The sequence below is a fragment of the Acomys minous genome, assembly GCF_964271855.1.
Source record: "Acomys minous genome assembly, chromosome: 3".
Lineage (NCBI taxonomy): Eukaryota > Metazoa > Chordata > Mammalia > Rodentia > Muridae > Acomys > Acomys minous.
Window position 1 is genome coordinate 70,119,606 of NC_140485.1, and position 18,140 is coordinate 70,137,745.

At 52.0% G+C, this 18,140-nt stretch overlaps 1 protein-coding gene across 1 annotated transcript; it reads right to left on the reverse strand.

Moving 5' to 3' along the window:
- Nucleotides 1–294: 294 nt before the first annotated feature.
- Nucleotides 295–8,093, reverse strand: PCIF1 (phosphorylated CTD interacting factor 1). Its single transcript, XM_084777940.1, has 15 exons — nt 7,904–8,093; nt 7,695–7,819; nt 6,447–6,584; nt 6,159–6,286; nt 5,893–6,047; nt 5,195–5,342; nt 5,030–5,113; nt 4,724–4,823; nt 3,222–3,384; nt 2,423–2,595; nt 2,219–2,305; nt 1,957–2,141; nt 1,186–1,279; nt 918–1,093; nt 295–813 (listed from the first exon to the last, which is right to left on the reverse strand). The coding sequence occupies exons 1-15, from the start codon at nt 8,076–8,078 to the stop codon at nt 582–584; spliced, it is 2,163 nt and encodes a 720-aa protein (XP_084634066.1). The 5' UTR covers nt 8,079–8,093; the 3' UTR covers nt 295–581.
- Nucleotides 8,094–18,140: the final 10,047 nt, after the last annotated feature.

Below are 18,140 nucleotides of genomic sequence, written 5' to 3' on the forward strand. Positions count from 1 at the left end.
CTCCCTGTCTCTAGGGCTTCAGAGGGTAGGTACTGTACATTGAGGCTAAACCTCCTGAGCTAGACATAAAACATTGAGCAGCCTAAGGTCTGGTTTAGGCAGGAACTGGAGGTATATGTAGGCAGGCACGGCAGTAGTGCTCTCGCCGGCCCCACCTGCTGAGCTCAGGTAGCAGCCTCTATGAATTGTCTTGCAAGGATCCAGGGGTGGGTGTGAAGGCCTAGGGATCTTGATAGGGGGCACCTGGATTTGGTAGGGAGTGGTCAGAGAGCCAGCCACCCCAAGACCCCCAGACACTCTTGGGAAGTTTCTGTATTAACTTTTACAAATGAAACAAGGCAGCAACAGGGTCAGTGTGGGGCTGGGAAGGCATAGGACTATTTACAAGGGACCTGTTGAGTCTGAAGATGTGGGAGCAGGAAGGGGGAGCCCTGGCAGAGCCATCATATTCCTATGTTTCTGGCAGCTCAAGTCCTGCTGCCACCCCAGGGTGGGGGTGCCTAGGGCCTGCTCAGCCTTGAGGACTGAGTCCCAGCAGTCCGTAACAGCACCCCTGGGGCTCCTCCTCCCCGCAGGATATGTTAAGTGGGTTGAGGCTCTCGACTAGGACCTTGCTCCCGGCCTGAGTCCCGGTCCTTGGCCTCTGACGAGGAGGAGGAGGAAGAGCTGGAGCTGTGGCTGCGGCCCGACTGCTTGTAGGCAGTGGTGAGCTCCTGCAGCCGCTCCGGTGTTGGACCCCACTTGGCGAAGCCCGGGTCGTTCTGCAAGAAGAGCACGGCCGTGTTGTGGACGGCCTTGTAGTGCATTTCCTCCCTGTGGGCAAAGGCAGCTGCTCAGGGAAGGGAACGGGCCAGCCTGTTTACCCAGCCTGCCAGCTGGACCACCTGGCTTCCTTCCCCTGCTGCCCGGGCACCTACTTCTTGCAGATGTGCTGGGAGCCACTGCGGTACTCGTGCTCAAAGGCAGGCAAGACCAGCTGGTGGCGTTTGAAGCGGCTCTGCTCCATTCGGGTGAGCGCTGGTGTCGGGGGCTCCCGCCACTCGGGGATAAACACAATGAAGGACAGGGGCTCTGTTGAACTCTCCAGTAGTTTCTGTGGGAGGGAAAGTATGGGGTGGACATGAGGTACTGCCCCCCCAGGAGGCTTGCAATTTTGCCTGCCCCATCAGTTGGCCGCATACCCACCTCGAAGTGAGAGACCATAGCATCCATGAGCTCCTCGCAGAACGGAGGGTTGGCCTCAAAGGAACCACTCAGCGGGGCGAAGTCCAGGCAGGGCCTACAGAAAGGTGAGCATCGTAGCCCCACCAGCACCCAGTCCCTCACACTGACACGGATACTGTCCCCACCTCTAGGCAGCCACAATGAACAGATGACCACAGGCAGGCAGGAAAAGACCTTGTCCCCTGTGTGTGTAACCTGAACACAGAGGCTAGGTAGAAGCCAGGTGGGTGTGCCTGTGTCCACCAAGTTTAGGATCTAGACTCCAGAACCACCACAGCAGAAGCCACACCCAAAGTTTCTCCAGCTGCTGACCACAGCAAGGGGCTGGGGCTCTCTTCTTCCTCTGAGTACTTTCCTCCTCCTGGACACAGCCTGTCTGGTGTCTGTGCTCCTTACCCTGCCACTTTTGAGGTCTGCCTTACTCTCCTTACCCCTCAGTGCCTGGAGCCAGGGATTCCTATTTCAAACCTAGGCCAATTCATGAGGAAGTCCACAGGTCAGCTTAGACAGTGTCTATTCTGTGCCTCCATGCTGCCAGAAAACTGGAGGCTCCCAGAGCTTATGTAGCATGTCCAGAGGTCACGCGGTGGGTAAATAGTAAAGGTGTGAGAGCAACCTCCCAGATTGCCCTACCCCAAGCCCTAAGCATTAAGAAGCAACTGGCTCAAGTGGAACCTGTGCCCTAGAGGACATCTATATCGGTAGAAGGGCCCAGCAACCCCTGGATCTCACCCTCGGGAGCCAAAGTAGCCATCTGTGTCAGGGAAGGCAGAACAGTACTGGCGGAAGTAGCAATTGAGGGGTGAGGCGAAGCACTCGAAGCTGACGCCAAAGAGTCGGTGGAGGGCTTCAAAGACGTGCACAGGCAGTGACCCCTGCAGGCCAGTCCCCTCATAGAGGCCAACGCCAAACATCATCTGCAGATGAGCCTTAGTCAATGTGAGGCTGTCTCCTTGCTCCCTCCCAAGGGAGCCCTTCCTGACCCGAGTTGTACCTGATATCGACGGAGAAGACACCAGACTCGGGGCAGGAACTTCTCAAAGGCAGAGTCATCTACACAGCTGTAGCGGTAAAGGAGCCACTGTAGACAGAGAGGGATCCAGCAGTGATCTCCTGACCTCATCATTGGCTTGCTGCTAGTCAAGGAAGATCCCAAGCCTCCACTTGGGCCATCAGCAAGGGCCTCCCTAGCTCTTACCAGTTTGCTGAAGTAGCTGCGGCTGACCTTGACCATCTCTCCCTTATACCGGATACAGACCACACTATTCTCCATGTGCATTTCCACAGTAGGCATAGGGGGTGCAGACACGGCCAGGCGCACGGGGTAGCAGTACACCAGACGGGGCTCCAACTCTGAGGCCTCCATCTCCTCTGTGGGCAAGGAGGGCAGTGAGGAGCTGTCCAGCTCTGGACAGCCTTTCCTACCCATTGTGCCAGTGCTTACAGGGAGCAGGAAACTGAAACAGTTTCCATAACAAAAGGAACAAGGCCATTAAAAAATGCTACCAGTCAACTGACATTAGCCGGTAGCTTGAATCAGCGTGCTTAGCTCTGATGCAGTCTTCTTTTGCAGTGCCTTAGGCCTGCCAGACAAATCAGAAGTATGAAGATGGCGGCTCTGCCTGCATAGTTAAGTTAGTTTATGTACGGATCTCTAGGCCTGTGCAGTTTGTTTGCTAAGAACACTCATGCTGCCATGACAGGTTCTCAGTGCACTTGGGTCTGGGGAAAGCAAAGGTTGAGGGAATACTCCAGGTCTACTTAACTGGCCCATCTTTCATCAGCTTCTGGTTCTTCCATTCTCATCGCTTCATTTCCCAGGGGAGCATTAACAACCCAGAGCCAGAGGATATAGCAGGTTCTACCCAATGCTACTTCAAAAAACAGGGTCCCCCAAATCAGTGCAGTCACTGGGCCTTGAGGTACTACCTCATGTGTTCTTTCAACCAGGGTGTAGGGCACAGACTAGATGCCAGCTGGCTCCCATCTTGCCCTACCTGGGATGTTGTTTTCCTTGAGGATGGCAAGGTGCTTCTCTCTGATCCGTTTGACATACTCCAGGGAGATGTGGTAGATCTTGCTGCAGATGCCTTCCACAGAGTCCTTGGCTGCAGCAGAGACATGGGGCCCACACTGCCTCCGCAGGTGCTCCAGGCGGTCCTGGAGAAAAGCCCTGGTCAGACATTGGTGGCAAAAGGGCCTCTGTGGGGCTGGCAGGTGGAACTCTTGTGGGGCTATTGGATCCCAGATGTCCCAATTTTGAAAGTGGCTCCACTGTTTACTAGGCATGTTGCTTGGACAGATCCCTTGGCTTCTCTGACTCTTGCTTCTAACAAGGCAATTCAAACTAGCACATAGGCCATTGTGAATAGTCAGTGTCACTCCCCTTGACCCACCAAGCACCTGTCATGTAAGCATCCAATTAATGGCTGCACTTTTTGTTGCAGTTATATTGGCAGAACCCAAGATAACTGGTAGAGAAAGAGGCAAGCCAGGCAGGCCTCGCCTCATAGCATTAGCTGTCTATTGGGAGGGAGGGCTGCTACAGCTTTGGGAACTTGTGCAGAGTTAAAGGCTGTGCTTTAAGTACTTCTAAAGAGAAATATACCCATGAAACTGCAGCATGAGAACCTGTTAACTCTGGATAGTGAGTGTACCTGTCTTTGACACCAAGTGTCGGCTACACTTACTGATGTAATGTGTGAGAAACAGTCCTGAAAAGAAAGCCCACTGCAGGTGCTGATGGAGATGGTTGAGTGATAGGCACGGGCCAGAGAACAGGATGGCTGTGGATATACTAAGAGCAGGGAAGGAATCTGATAGTGGCTGGCTGTTTTTTAATATTTATTTTGTTTGTGTGCATATATGAATGTTTTACTGTCATTTATGTTTGTATAACACAAACATGTTTGGTGACCACACAGAAGCGGAGAGCATCAGATCCCTTGTAATGGCAGTTACAGTTGTAAGCACCAGTAAGTGCTGGAAGTGAACCCCAATCCATTGGAAGAACAGTTAGTGCTCTTAACTGCTGAGCCATCTCTCCAGCCTCTGAAGGTAGCTTTTGTTCTTATTGCTGTTTTGGTTTTTTGAGACAGGGTTTCTCTGTGTAATGGACCAGGCTGGCCTCGAACTCACAATGATCTGCCTCCCTCTGCCTCCCCAATGCTGGGATTAAAGGTGTGCATCACCACACCTGGCTTTAAAGGTAGCTTTTATTTGTAATATGGACACACACAAGAAAAGGCAGATGTGTTCTCAAAGATCTACTGAGGTGACATGTCAAATGCTTACCAGGTTTTATGTATCTGAGCTTAAGATTACAGAAAGAATGCTAATGGAATTGTTCTTTGAGAGAAAGCCATGGGCCTGAGCATCTCAGTAGTTGTGATTCTGGGAATTGATGGGCATCAGGGTCGGCCACACTATTCTGTGGCCATTCTGAAGCCAGCCTGACAAGCAGGGCCTATCAACTGACCTCTCCCTGGGGCCCTCTCACCATGTAGTCCTCCTTGGAGGCTGAGTGGTCCTTCCGAAGCCAGCTGAAGGTATCCTCCACGTTCCACTTGACCACTTTTCTGCTGTCAGGGGATGCACTCCTGCAGGTTGATGGCAGAAGAAAGCTGTGTTCTGTGTACGGCCCAGCTGGAGGCTGTCTGCCCCTTCCTCCCACTTCTCTACCATCTCAGGCACTAGCCTCTAAACTTACCTCCCATCCCTCTTTGGCAACATAGACAAATGAGCATTAGCCAGATGCACCCCTCTCCCACCCCATTTTGATTGTGTGGGGTAGAGAAAGCCAAACCTGGACTCAATCAGCCGCCTGGCAGCCTCTGCGTATTTAAAGAGCAGGCGTTTGGCTTCCTCTCGGAACTTGATGCGGGATAACCTGCATTAGAAAATAGGCAAGAATTAGAGCCCTACTACAAGAGACTTGGCACAGTGACCAAGCAGCCGAGCTATGGCATACCTGATGGGAATGTCATTCATAATTTCACGAAACATGGATGGTGACACAACTGGTTCACAGTTGCTTGGCAACAGGGGATCAGATCCTTTGTCCACCACTTTGCGCTCTAGCATCCAGCGGTTGAAAGATTCCCGGGGTGGCTCAATGCCTATGGGACAAGGAACTGCTAGGGGTCCACTGAGACACGAAAACCCACAGCCCTAGACTTCATTTCCCAAACTATATCCTGAGAATCAGGACTGCTTTTTGTTTTATTTATTTGGTTTTTCGAGACAGGGTTTCTCTGTGTAGCCTTGGCTGTCCTGGAACTCACTCTGACCAGGCTGGCCTCGAACTCACAGAGATCTGCCTGCCTCTGCCTCCCAAGTGCTGGAATTAAAAGCCTGCACCACCATGGCCAGCAAGTGCTTTATATTTTAAGACTGGGCCTGGTGATGCATCCCAGACTAGCTTAGAATTCACAATCCTGCCTGAACCTCCCCAGAGCTGGGTGGTGTGGGCTCCAAGCATGCTTTCTCTAAGACTCTGGGTCCTCAGCTCACAGGTGTGCAAACTGCAGATGAGCCGAGCAATACACTCAGCACTTCAAGCTGGGCTCCGACAGGTCTACTTTCCCCCAGCACGCACTGAGACCCACCAGGCCCCCTTCCCACACGAGCCCAAGCGGTAGAGCCAAGGAGAGGCTGCAGGGCCCTCACCCTCCCGCTGTTGGCACAGCTCCCGGTAGTGCTGGCGGAGCTTCAGGATGAGCTGAGAGCGGAGCAGCTCCACCTCAGGGTGTGGGGGCAGGACCTCTGAAGGACCCCTGTGCTTGATGACAGCATTGGTCTGAATGTCCAGGTCCCAGTACACCCTAGGGGCACAGACAGCAGTTGTGAAGATGGCCTGCCCACCACCACTACACAGTCCTGGGTAGGCTGCCCATCAACAATGGAGGGATCCAAGGCAATCAGCAGGGACTCACTCAGTGGGTCGGAGGAGAGCTGCCTGTTTATCTTCAGTGGATGCACCCCAAATCTTTAGTGTTGGGGTTCCTGGGATGCTGGGGGAACTGGGCACCGACTGGCTTGTGGGTGTCACAGGTATTTCAATCTGAAGGGAAAGAAACCACAAGACATCAAGTCAGCAGCCAGGCCCAGGTCATGTCCAGCTGCACCTGGGAGTCCCTCCTGACCCAGCCCTTATAGGGCGCAGCTGGCCACATGCCCAGGGTAACCACTGGCAGCCGTGTCCTGGGACCCCAGACACTAACCTTGGGCTTCTTCACACCGTTGCCACTTGGCTGCTCTTCTGAGAGCTGCCGCTTTCTGGATTTGGTCTCCACTGGGGGAGTCTCCACCAAACTTGAGTCTTGGGGCAGTGGGGTTGCATTCAGCCCCAAAGGGTCCGACTAGAGGAGGGAAAACGGCAGAAATGCAAACAGGGCCAGTGGCTTAGGAGCCCCAGCTCTTCAGCCTCTGGCCTTCCCACCCAGCTCTGGCTCTTCAAGAAAGCCAGAGGCTTGGGATGCAGATGGAGAACCCTGGGCTCCACTGGTGCCTGCTACCTGCCACTGTGGCCAGGGGTGAGCTATCTGCTTCCTGGTTCCCTCACCTTCAGGAAGGCCTTGTTAGCCCTACCTCACCATGACATTATGACACAAGTCAGTGCCATGATGTCTAGTGTTAGGTCAGTGCCTTAACAAAACAGAAGTCAGCAATCAGGAGAATGTTATTTTCAGAAGAGCAAGGCTCTGCATAGACCTCTTAGTAACACCAAGAGTTGCTGCAAATGCCCCTCTGCCTACAAGCAGCCGTATGGCCTTGGGCCAGTTACCTCCTTTTGAACCTCAGTGTCTTCACTGGCAGAATAAAGAGGCCCCTGCTTAACTAGGGAGGGAGGGAGTGTTCCAGGTGAGGAAGGGATCCAAGAGCAGAGGTTCCTACCTGACAACTGTGGTAAGGTAAGAAACCTAGAACACTCTTCCTTTCCTACTTAGCCTCACTCTAAACCTGGATTCTCAGGGAAACTCTTGCTTCTTCCCCAGACCAGGATCTCCAGAGGATTTCAACAGCACTTTTTTGGGGGGATGGGGGAGTGGGAGGGGGCTTGAGACAGGGTTTCTCTGTGTAGCCCTAGCTGTCTTGGACTTGCTTTGTAGACCAGGCTGGCCTTAAACTCACAGAGATCCACCTGCCTCCACCATGCCTAGCTTCAGTAGCATTAAGTAAGCCCACACCTGGAATCTGTCTGCCACAGAACAAACATGAGACCAAGACAAGGAGCATGTCTGTCTTGCTGGTGGCCATCTCCTTCACACAGTGCATGCTTAGTATGCTAAACTAGCCATCTGCTCACTTGTCAGTCTCTCCTGACTGAAGGTTCTGTGAGGTCAGGGACTATCTTGCTTGACATTTTACCTGCAGATATCAGCACAGGGCTAGACACCTAGCTGTTCAGGACAGCGTTTGTGGAAGGCTAGAGGCCTGCTCTGAGACCCTTGCCCCAAGCTGGCACTCACAAGTACATCGTGCTGGCCCAGCACGGGCATCTCCCACAGGGACTGGTTGGTGAATCGGTTGAAGTAGTAGGGACGACTCTCCCTCCGGCTCCAGCACTTCTCCCAGCCTGCATGTACCAGCTCCTCTGCAAACAAGAGTACAACCCAGAGTCAGGGCTGTGCGTAGCACCCCCTGCTATCTTGCCAACCCACACCACTCCCTCCAGTACCTGGGAGATCCTGTACCAGGCGAACTGGCTTTGGAGAACAGGGCTGGCTCTGATTAGAGGTGCCTGGAGAGTGGCTTAGAAGGGATGCTTCCTCCCGGGGGCTGCCGTGATTCTCATTGGCCATCTCAGCACCCACACGGGACCTGCCACACAGGACCAAGAGTGTCAGCTCCATTCCACCCACCAATTACAAGCTAGGGCTCTGGTGCCAGAGGAACACTAGAGATTAAAGTTGCTGTCCCTTCAACTGTAAGGTGCCCACAGGCTGTTTCCTCCTAATTAGCCTAGCTTGCCCATGGGCGCACAGCCTCCAGGAACCTTCCTTTATGGCCCTCCTGCCCAGGTTTGATGGGGCAAGGCAAAGCTCTTCCAGTACCAAGAAAAAATACATTGTAGCGCTTAGATGCCTAAACAAGATAGTGGGACTGCCTCATTAGACTGGGTCCAGTGCATTGCTCTCCAGAGCTAAGAATGGCCCCTGGACCCAAGAGCTCTAATCCTGCAGATGTTTACAAATTACAAGAACAGGGTCAGCCCCTGAGAAGCTGTTCCTACAAGGTGCAGTGCCTTCTCTTGGGAAAACTTACTGCTTCTACTAGCTAGTAGTACAGCTGGGGAGGAAGTGTGGACTCTTAGCTGGTTGCAATTTGTTGCTAAAAGAACCGGTGTAAGAGAGGAGCACTGTCTGATTCAGTCCCTCGGAAGTCCCACGTAAACACACCAGCAGGAAGCCAGCTTCTTCAGATTTGTATTCCCCCATACTCCCGAAGCACGCTCGGCAGAGGCCTGAGAGGCCACAAGTGTCCCAGTCTGGATCTGGTACCACTAAGGGGCCGCCTGGGATCAGACTGATGATGCGTGTATTGTTTTTAGTATGTTACAAATCCCACAAGAAACCCTTGCCCACAGTAAGACCACAAAGGCTGATGATTCACAGATTTTTCTTTGCAAGCTGATCAGGAGCCCTGACTGGTTGTTGACAACATCATAGGAATCATTGAACATTTATTTTATTGTACACTCAAGAGACATCTGATAATTTGGAAAGGGAAAAGTCAATAGTTACTTTATCTACACAGTTTGGCAGATAGATAAAAATCACAGGGCAGCAGGACACATGTAACACGAGGGAGGGCCTTGATTACAGAAAGATTTGGAATGACTTCTTGAGGGGCTGAGCCCATGGGTTTCAAGGCTGAATAAGGTTCCCTTTTCTCTCACCCTCTGGGGTCTGCAACACTAGCATGAGAGGGTTTTCTTCTCTGACTGGACTGGACCCACGTCACGGGGTCCCACAGAAGAGGGGGGAGGCCCACAGGAAGGCGCAGCACAGATGGGTGGGCTGGTCAGCAGTGTAGTTGACAGGGACCCAGGGGACTCCGTGCATCAGCAGCTGGAGAGCAAATATAAGAAAAGAGTCATTGGCCTATGAAACTTTGCCTGGCAAGGACAACAGCAGAAGGACAAGGACACACTGGGAGGGTTAGAGGCTCAAGGAGCCAAAGTTCAAGATCCTGTCTAAATAAACATGCTGAAACAGACCCTTTGGTTGGTTGGTTGGTTTTGGTTTGATGTTTTGAAACAAGCTTTCTCTGGGTAGCCTGGCTGTCCTGGAAGTCACTCTGTAGACCAGATTGGCCTCAAACTCAGAGATCCACCTGCCTCTTTCTCCAGAGTTCTGGGATTAAAGATGTTCCCCACCATCTCTGGCTTTATGTACTTCTCAAGCTTTCAACCAACAAATTTTGCTTTCCTGGGTCCTGACCTTGGTTCGTCAACAGAGCTCTGAGCTTGGCTTAATGCTTCCCTATCACCTTGAAGTTGGTTGGCTGCTTTTGTAGTGCTAGGGACCCAGAGCCTAGTACATGGCAGGCAAGTGCCCTTGATTGAGACCACTATGTATAGGTCAACAAATACCTACATGAGGGACTAGGGAGCTAGGTCCTTGCTCATGTTAGATAAGCGCTCCACCACTGAGCCAGACCTCTCTAGCTTTTGAGACAGGGTCTCAAAAAATGGACAAGAATATTGTTGAACTTAATCTGTAGTTCAAGAAGGCCTTGAATATAGGATCCTCTTGCTTTGGTCTCTGGGATTAGCTGAGATTACAGCCTGTACTACAGGGACTTGAAGAAGAAAAAACAAAACTGCTTTATTGGAGATCAAAGTCAGATCTGAGGAGGATAAGTAAGCGCTCCAATAAGCAATCCCACCTGTGGTCCTGGATTGACTCACACTCACACAAACACTCTCACTCCCCCCCCCCCCGCCCCTTTTTCTTCTCAAGACTGAGTTTCTCTTTGCAGCTTTACCTGTCCTGGACTCTCTTTGTAGACCAGGCTGGCCTCGAACTTACAGAGGTCCATCTCTGCCTCTTGAGTGCTGGGATTAAAGGCGTGCACCACCATACCCTACTGACATTTTTTTCTTTTTTTGGTTGTTGGGTTGAGATAGGGACTCAAATAGTCTAGGTTTGGCCTCAAACTCACTTTGCAGTTGAGTATGGCCATGACCTCCCAATCTGTCTTCTTTGACCTCCCAAGTGTTAGGATTACAGATAAGAAGCCACCATCATCAGCTTTTTTTGAATTGGATCTACCTGTGTTGCCTAGCTTAGTCTTCAACCACTGGGGTCCAAAGATCCTTCCGTTTCAGCGTTCCCGTTAGGTGGGATACAGACACATGCCAATGGGAATCATGTCTTCATTTTGCACTCTAGAGCCCCCATACATTGCACAGCCAGCTGTGCCAACCAAAGTGTCTATAGACCAAAGGGAACAGCACACATATGGAAGATTTGAGGTACTATCTCAAGCCACCCCCAACTACTAAAAGACATAATTCTTCAAATAATGTCTTTTAAAAATTAAAACATGCAAACACGTATAGCACATCTCATTCACCTTTATTGAAAACTGTGTATCCCAGAAAACGTGAAGGATGCACCTCATAGATGCATTTGTTAGAGAAGGCAGAAGCAACCTGGCCCAGTGCCACCCAAATGGGACACTGCAGCAATCCCAAACCAGCTGTCACCAGATTCGTGTGGGGCAGATTGCTGTACCCCATTACACCTGTTAGGAGTCAGAAACAGGAAGGGGAGCTACAGAAGTGTCACTTTAGGACAGGCTCTCCCATAGCTGGGACTAGCCTTAAACTTGCAATCATCCTGCCAATTATCTCCAAGTGTGAAGGTTTCTGCCCTTGGTCATCCCATCCTGCCTCCATCTGTAAGTGCTAGAATTTCAGGTCTGTGCCATCACCCTGGACACGACCTTGGAATTTCTAAACGCAGCCAGGTGGGAGTGGGAGGCAAGATGACTAATTGTTTTCACTTTACACGGCTTGAAAATGTTATCAACTTAGACTTTAAGGGCTGGTGGTGAAGACACGTAATGCTGTGACTGCCCGGCATATGTTATAGCCCCAGCGCCACATACATACACACACAAATAATAATTTAAATATTAAACGAGCCAAGTATGATGGCAAAAGCCTTTAATCCCAGTACTCTAGAGACAGACGGATTTCTGTGAGTTCGAAGCCAGACTGGTCTACATAGTAAGCTACAGGATAGCCAGGGCCAGACAAAGAGACCCTGTCTCTTAAAAATAAAACGAGATAAATTCCTTTAGACGGTGCGTGCAGCAGGTCTCTGTCCAAAACACCAGCTCTGAAGTTGGCCAGACCCAAATTCCATCCCGATTTCTAAGACAGACCCACTTGACCCCGGCACACGGTGCGCTCTCGCTGCTGCTCCCAGTATGTTAAGGTTTTCACTCAGCCTGTGCCTTCCGGACCCCCCAGGCATACCAAAGTCGGAGAAGCGCAGCGTAGTCTAGGGACAAACAACTGTATCTGCGTAACGAGCGGAACCCGTGCAAGAAAAAGCATCCGATTCCGGGATTGGAGGAACTTCGGGCGGGAGCACTTCCCAGTGTACCAATCGTAAAGCTCCGGCTCTGGCAGGCGGAGCCACGGGGGGAGGGGGGCATGCGAAGTGCGCAGGCGCGCACACGGGACCTACTCCCCCCCCCCCAGCGCGCTCCCGCGCACCCCACCCCCAAACACAGCGGGGCGGGATGTTCGGCGTGCGCGCGCGCAGGCCTATCTCCCGGGCTCCGCCCCCCGCCCTGCCGCGCGCTCCCGCCCCCGGGCTGAGGCGACTCAGAGTCGGAGCCCGACACAAAGGCGGTGGCGACGGAGGCAGCGGCAGCAGCGGAGGGACCCTAGAGGCCGCTCCGCCCGTGCTCTCCGGGCCCACTGCACTCACCCCAGCCAGCGGCCCTGCTGCCCACCCGCGGGTCTAAGATGGCGGCGACGAAGGAGACCGGGCGAGCGGCAGCCCCGAGCGGGAAGCGCCGGAGGGGCCTCCACCGTTCTGCTTCGGACTCCGGGACCCTGGCGCGGCTCGCGGCGGGACCATGGCTTCCTGGGGTTCTTACCTGCCTGAAGCGGACTCGAGGGGATGCGGCCACACGTTCTGCTCGACCGCCCGTTTTGCCGCCTCCGCCTCGCCCTCCCCAGCGCCGCTGCCGCCATCTTGTGTCCCGAGCCGGGACTCCGCGCTGCGCATGCGTTGGTACCGCCTCTGAGGGACCTCGCCACGGCGCCGCCGCCATCTTGAGTGTGGCAATGTTGGCTGGCTCCCCAGCCCTTGATTGCTTTCGGCCCCCCTCCCCATTTTCCCCTCCTTCCCTGTTGTCCCGTGTGGTCCCGATGGGTCGGGGAGGGGGAACAATTTACTGTTCTTGGCGTGTAGGTGGGAAGGAATGAATCTATACGCACGCCCCTGCCTCAATTTCCCTGCCGGACATAACTCCCAGGGCCCGAGGGTCTACTCGGACCATTTAGGATACATGAAACTGGTTTGGAATCTTCTGGGGGCTCTTGGGTTAGTTGCGGACGCATAGGCGGAGTAATGACATAAGCCCTCCACGTTGTGGGCACCTGGGTCCTACCCTCCCTCAGGGCCTCTGTCCTATAAAGGTCTTGGAATGTTTTCTCTACCCAGAAGCCAGATCACGTGCAAATCGAACCCTTTTCCTGTTAATAACCTGATCACAAATTGCTCTTGAATAATCCTAGCTCTCGGAGGAGTGCTGGTACAGTAGAGGTGGCTTTAAGCATTTGGAAAGTTGTGACAGCTATACAAGTTAGCTTAGCTGGAGACGGAAATGCCAGGGGCCCTTGCTAGGCTCCCTGCCGGAATTAGGCTACTAGCTCCACCCACTTGTGGCCTCCTAAGGAAGCTACCGCCCAGTTAAAATAGCTTGAAGGACAAGTTTGCCACCTGCTGCTGGACTAGTGAAGCAGATACCCCAGCTGGTCAGCCTCTGATGGCCATGCTGGCTTCCTGTAGCTTCGAGGAAGGATGTTGGGAGGTGACAAAAAATGGCAGTACACAATATAAGCTACTAAGAGTTGGTATCAGCTGCGTGGTGGCGCACACCTTTAATCCCAGCATTCGGGAGGCAGGCGGATTGCTGTGAGTTCAGGGCCAGCCTGGTCTACAGAGCGAGTCCAGGACAACCAGGCTACACAGAAATCCTGTCTCAAAAAAAACAAAAAAGAAAAAAAAAAGTTCGGATTTTAACCAGTCTACCCTCACCCTCAACCCCATATTAGTATTTTTTTGTTTGTTTGTTTGAAAGTCTTATTATATAACCCTGGCTGACCAGGAACTTGTGACCACGATGGTCTCCAACTCAGGAGTTCTACCTCCAAAATGCTGGGATTAAAGGCACGACTACTACGTTCAGTTATTTGGGGGAGGGGTAAGGGAGCAGGATATCACTGTGTGGCTTTGGATGGCAGCCTCTCTGGATTAAGATAGCCTCAAACTCAGAGATGCATCTGCCTCCTGAGTGCTGGGATTAAAGGCATGCACTAGCTTGCCTCTCCAGCCTTTTTTAAAATGGGTGGTGGTGGTGGTAGTGTGCACTGCCTGCGCTTGGAGAGGTGAAGGCAAGAGGGTAGGAGTCATACAGGAGACCTTATTTAGAGAAAAGCAGTAGCAGCTGGGCCTTTCAGCTCACACCTGTGATCCCATCTCTTGGGAGACTGACACAGGAGGCACTGGTTTGGGGTCAGCAGAGCAACAAGAGTGAGAAGTTTAAAAGGGGGCTTGACTAGAGGTGTCGCTTGGTGTAGAGGGTACTTTTAATCCCAGGATTCTGGTCTGTCAAGCAAAAAACAGAGTCAAGTATATGCACACCTGAAACCCCAACAGCTCTGTAGCACTAGAAAAGCCCAAGCAGGAGGATTCTAAGTCCCGGGTCAGCCTGGGCTACACAGTGTAGTGATACTCTCAAGCAAAGCCAGAGTGGGGCATGGTCTATAGGTCCAGGTACCAGGAGGCTGAATGAGGAGGAGCCTGGATGACAGAGGGACGTGCCATCTGAGGAAAATAAAGCATGCCTGCAGAAGCAGTTGCTTCATAAAGTGCAGAAAGTGAACAGTGGGTTGGCAGCATTCAGCCAGTTGACCAACTCACCAAGTAGAAGCTCCTGCAGCCCTGTTCTGCTTTAGAGTACTCTCTCCTTGCTTTCACAGCTGTGCTTCCTCACAACCATTATTTGCGGGCGGGGGTTCCTCTGTGTGGCCTTGACTGTCTTGGTCTCACTTTGTAGACCATGCTGGCCTTGAACTCAGAGATCCTCCTGCCTCTGCCTCCCGAGTGCTGGGATTAAAGGTGTGCGCCACCACGCCCAGCCTGACAGCAGACGCTTGCGGCTGTCTGTGCCCCCCCCCCCCCATTCCACCATTTGCATGATTCACCCTTCAGGTCCAGGCCCACGGAGGCTAAGCACTGGGTAAACCTCCCTGAATTCTTTGACACCTTCCCACCTCCAGTCCATCCTCCCTCCCACTTGGTATTCTCACAATGGCCTGAGCTTAAGGCGTTTGCCCACTGTCTTTGCCTGTGCTGTACAGGGGGGTACCTTCCTAGCCAAACTGCTACCATGTTGGAAAGTTTTGTTTCACCCACTTGTGAAAGATGACAGCTGGTGCTGTGAACTACTCCCCTACAGGCACAGGTGGTGGGGAGGGCCCCAGGACTCTGGACTAAGTGTCTAACCCGCCTCACAATTCTGCCCTGATTGCACTGTAGTCTTGGGGCTAGAGGATGCAGCCATGGGCAGGCCATCATTTCTTGTTGCAGTGCTTGCTCTTGTCAGTAACCTTCACCTATTCTTCTGTGAGAATGCCTAATAAATGCCTTGTCCCACTCTGGGGGGCTGGGAGAAATCTGTACTTTGGCGTGCTGTTGGGACATCAGGAGTAGGGGTAACTATTGTATGCATCTTCCTCAGCAGAGGAATTTAGCAACATCATTAAGACTGCAGAAGGATGATGAGAGACTGCACTCCCATCTCCCTCCCTGCCCAGCCCTGTGTCCGACTTCTTGTTTGATGGTCTCATAGTGTGAAAGCTGAGTTTCAGGCGTCCCAGAGGAAACATGGAAGTGGTGTACTTGGGGAAGCCAAGCAAAGCATGAGCTCATGCTAAGCCCTGTGGCTGCTTTAATGTTCCCTCACTATGCACCCCCACATTCTGACTTAAGATGCTGGAGAACCAAACCTAGGACCCCCCATACTCCTGGGAAAGAAACTGGCTTCAAAATACTCAATTTGGGGCCAGAAGCGATAGCTAATGTTTTTCTAAAAGGATTTGAGTTTGGTTCCCAGCACTCTGGTTTGGTGCCTCACCAACACCTGCACCTCCAGTTCTGGGGACCTGATGCCCTCTTCTGGCTTCTGCAGTACAAACGCATATAAAATAAATAGATTTTTTTTTTTACTTTTATTGTATGTATGAGTTACACGTCATGCACCAAAATCCCTCTCCTCCCCGCCCCCAGTAAAATAAAACAAACAAAAAATCTTGTCACAGAAGCTGTAGTGTATCACGCAGTATAGCCTTTTGTCCACATATGTTTACTTTCAAATGTTCATTGCTACGAGTCACGGGTCTGGTTGGAGGCCTACACTGTTGTTACTGGAACCTCACTGGGATTGTTGTCGGATATCCTGTTGTTACCGTTTGTCAAAGAGATTGTTAAATCTTTGAATCTGCAGGTCATGCATGGGGTAGATGTTGGAGTGAGGTCCACTCAGAGCCCTGGATCAGGGCCCGCTCTCCTGCTCCCGTGTCCTCAGGGCAGGGATGGCTCACCTGTTCCTATGTCATCATGGCAGGGCTGGCTCACCTGCTCCTGTGTCCTAAGGGCAGGGTAAATAGATCTTTTTAAAGATCAATTTTTCTGATACAGAGTTTTTAAAACCGGAGGTGGGGCTGGAGAGATGGCTGTCTGCTCTTCCAGAGGTCCTGAGTTCAGTTTCCCAGCAACCACACAGTGGTTCACAACCATCTGTAATGTGATCTGATGCCCTTTTCTGGCCTGCAGTTATATATGCATGCAGAGCACTGCATGATGAATAAATCTTAAAAAACAAAAACAAAAAACCACACAGGCAGAAATTGATGCCTGTGAACCCAGCACACAAGAAGTAGAGGCAGAAGGATGAGGAGTTTGAGGCCAGTCTATACCCCATAGCAGTTTCCCTTTTTTGTTGTTGTTTTGTTTTGTTTTTTGAGACAGGGTCTCTTTGTGTAGCCCTGGTTGTACTGGACTCACTTTGTAGACCAGGCTGGCCTCAAACTCACAGAGATCTGCCTGCCCCTCTCATCCGAGTGCTAGGATTAAAGGCTTGTGCCACCACACCCGGCTCTTTTTTTGTTGTTTTGTTTTTTTGCCCCGTAGCAATTTCAAAACCAAAGACCAAGCCGAATATGGTGGTGCATGCCTTTAATCCCAGCACTTGGGAGGTAGAGGCAGTCGAATCACAGAGTTCGAGGCCAGCCTAGTCTACAAAGTGAGTCCAGGACAAACCAGGGCTACACAGGGAAACCCTGTCTCGGGGAAAGGGGCGGGGGAAGTCACCAAACCCCAGTGAGATTGATCAACTAAAACTATGAGCTTGGTGGTGTGGTATATGTCTTTAATCCCAGCACATGGCACACACACATTCAGGTGAGGACCCTCAGATTTTGAGGTGGCACACCTTTAATTCCAACACTAAGAGTCAAAAGGCAGGCGGGTCTCTGAGTTCTAGGCTGGCGGTTGGGGCTACACAGTGAGACATTGCAGATATAAGTGACACCTGTAGTCTCAGCAGGTGACCAGAAGGGGGCATTAAATCCTCTGGAACTGGAGTTACAGGTGGCTGTGAGTGTTTTGTGTGTAGTAGGACTTGAACGTGGTTCCTCTAGAGGAGCAGCAAGTGATTAACTGCCCAGCCCGCCCCCTTTATAGAGGGTTTCATCTCTCTACACAGCCCCTTGCTGTCCTGGACGTCACTATGTAAATCAGCTTGGCCTGTAACAACACACAGGGCAGGTGAGATGGCTCATCTGGTAAACGTGCCTTTTTGTTTGTTTGGTTGATTGGTTGGTTTTTTGAGACAGGATTTCATTGTGTAGCCTTGGCGGTCCTGGATTCGATTTGTAAACCAGGCTGTCCTGGAACCCACAGCAATCTGCCTGCCTCTGCCTCCCGAGTGCTGGGATAAAAGGCGTGCGCCACCACACCCAGCTGGTAAAAGTGCTTTTTTTTTTTTTTTGCACAACCCTGAGGTCCTGAGTTCAATTCCCAGAACCTATGGAAAAAGCTGAAAGAGAGACCTCTGTACAAGGACCCTCACAGACGTTGCCCAGGAGAAGAAAACAGCGTGTATGAAAAAAAGTCCTACTCCTCAGGTTGTCATGCAATCCAGTCTTGTCCTGAGGGACCAGCACCTCACTCTGCTGCCCAGGTCCTGGCAGCGTGGGAGGGAGGCTCCAGCAGGATCCTACTCTGGGCTGGCTGCAGTGGCTCCAGGACCCTGTTCTGTGGTTTCAATTACACTAAGGCAGTTTTCAAAGCAAGCGGAGGGCAGGCTTCTGCCCTATTGAGGTTACTAAAGGGAGTGGCTCTCTGGCCATTCTGGGATCACATAAGAGAAACCCTTTTAGCCAAGAATAGACTAGGGAAAGGAGTGTCCGCTTGGGTCTTCCTGGCCCCTGTGTGATGTGGCGGGAGGGTCCCGTCATTGCTTTGGTTGGCTAGGCAGGATATGTGTTGAGGTTTGTACTAGGGCCTTGGGAACAAGCAATAAATAGAACAAGCTTTGTGTTCAGGGAGCCCCCACAGGGCTGTGGGGGGAAGCAGGCACATAAACAATCCCTCTGTGCA

What these genes read in the sequence shown, in the direction of transcription:
- PCIF1 (XM_084777940.1), bottom strand. Translation starts at nt 8,078, where the DNA reads ATGGAGCTGACACTCTTGGTCCTGTGTGGCAGGTCCCGTGTGGGTGCT. An exon ending in ATGAATGACATTCCCATCAG is followed by an intron (nt 5,114 to 5,194) that starts GTATGCCATAGC and finishes TTTCTAATGCAG; the next exon opens with GTTATCCCGCATCAAGTTCC. An exon ending in TCCCAGCACATCTGCAAGAA is followed by an intron (nt 814 to 917) that starts GTAGGTGCCCGG and finishes CTTTGCCCACAG; the next exon opens with GGAGGAAATGCACTACAAGG.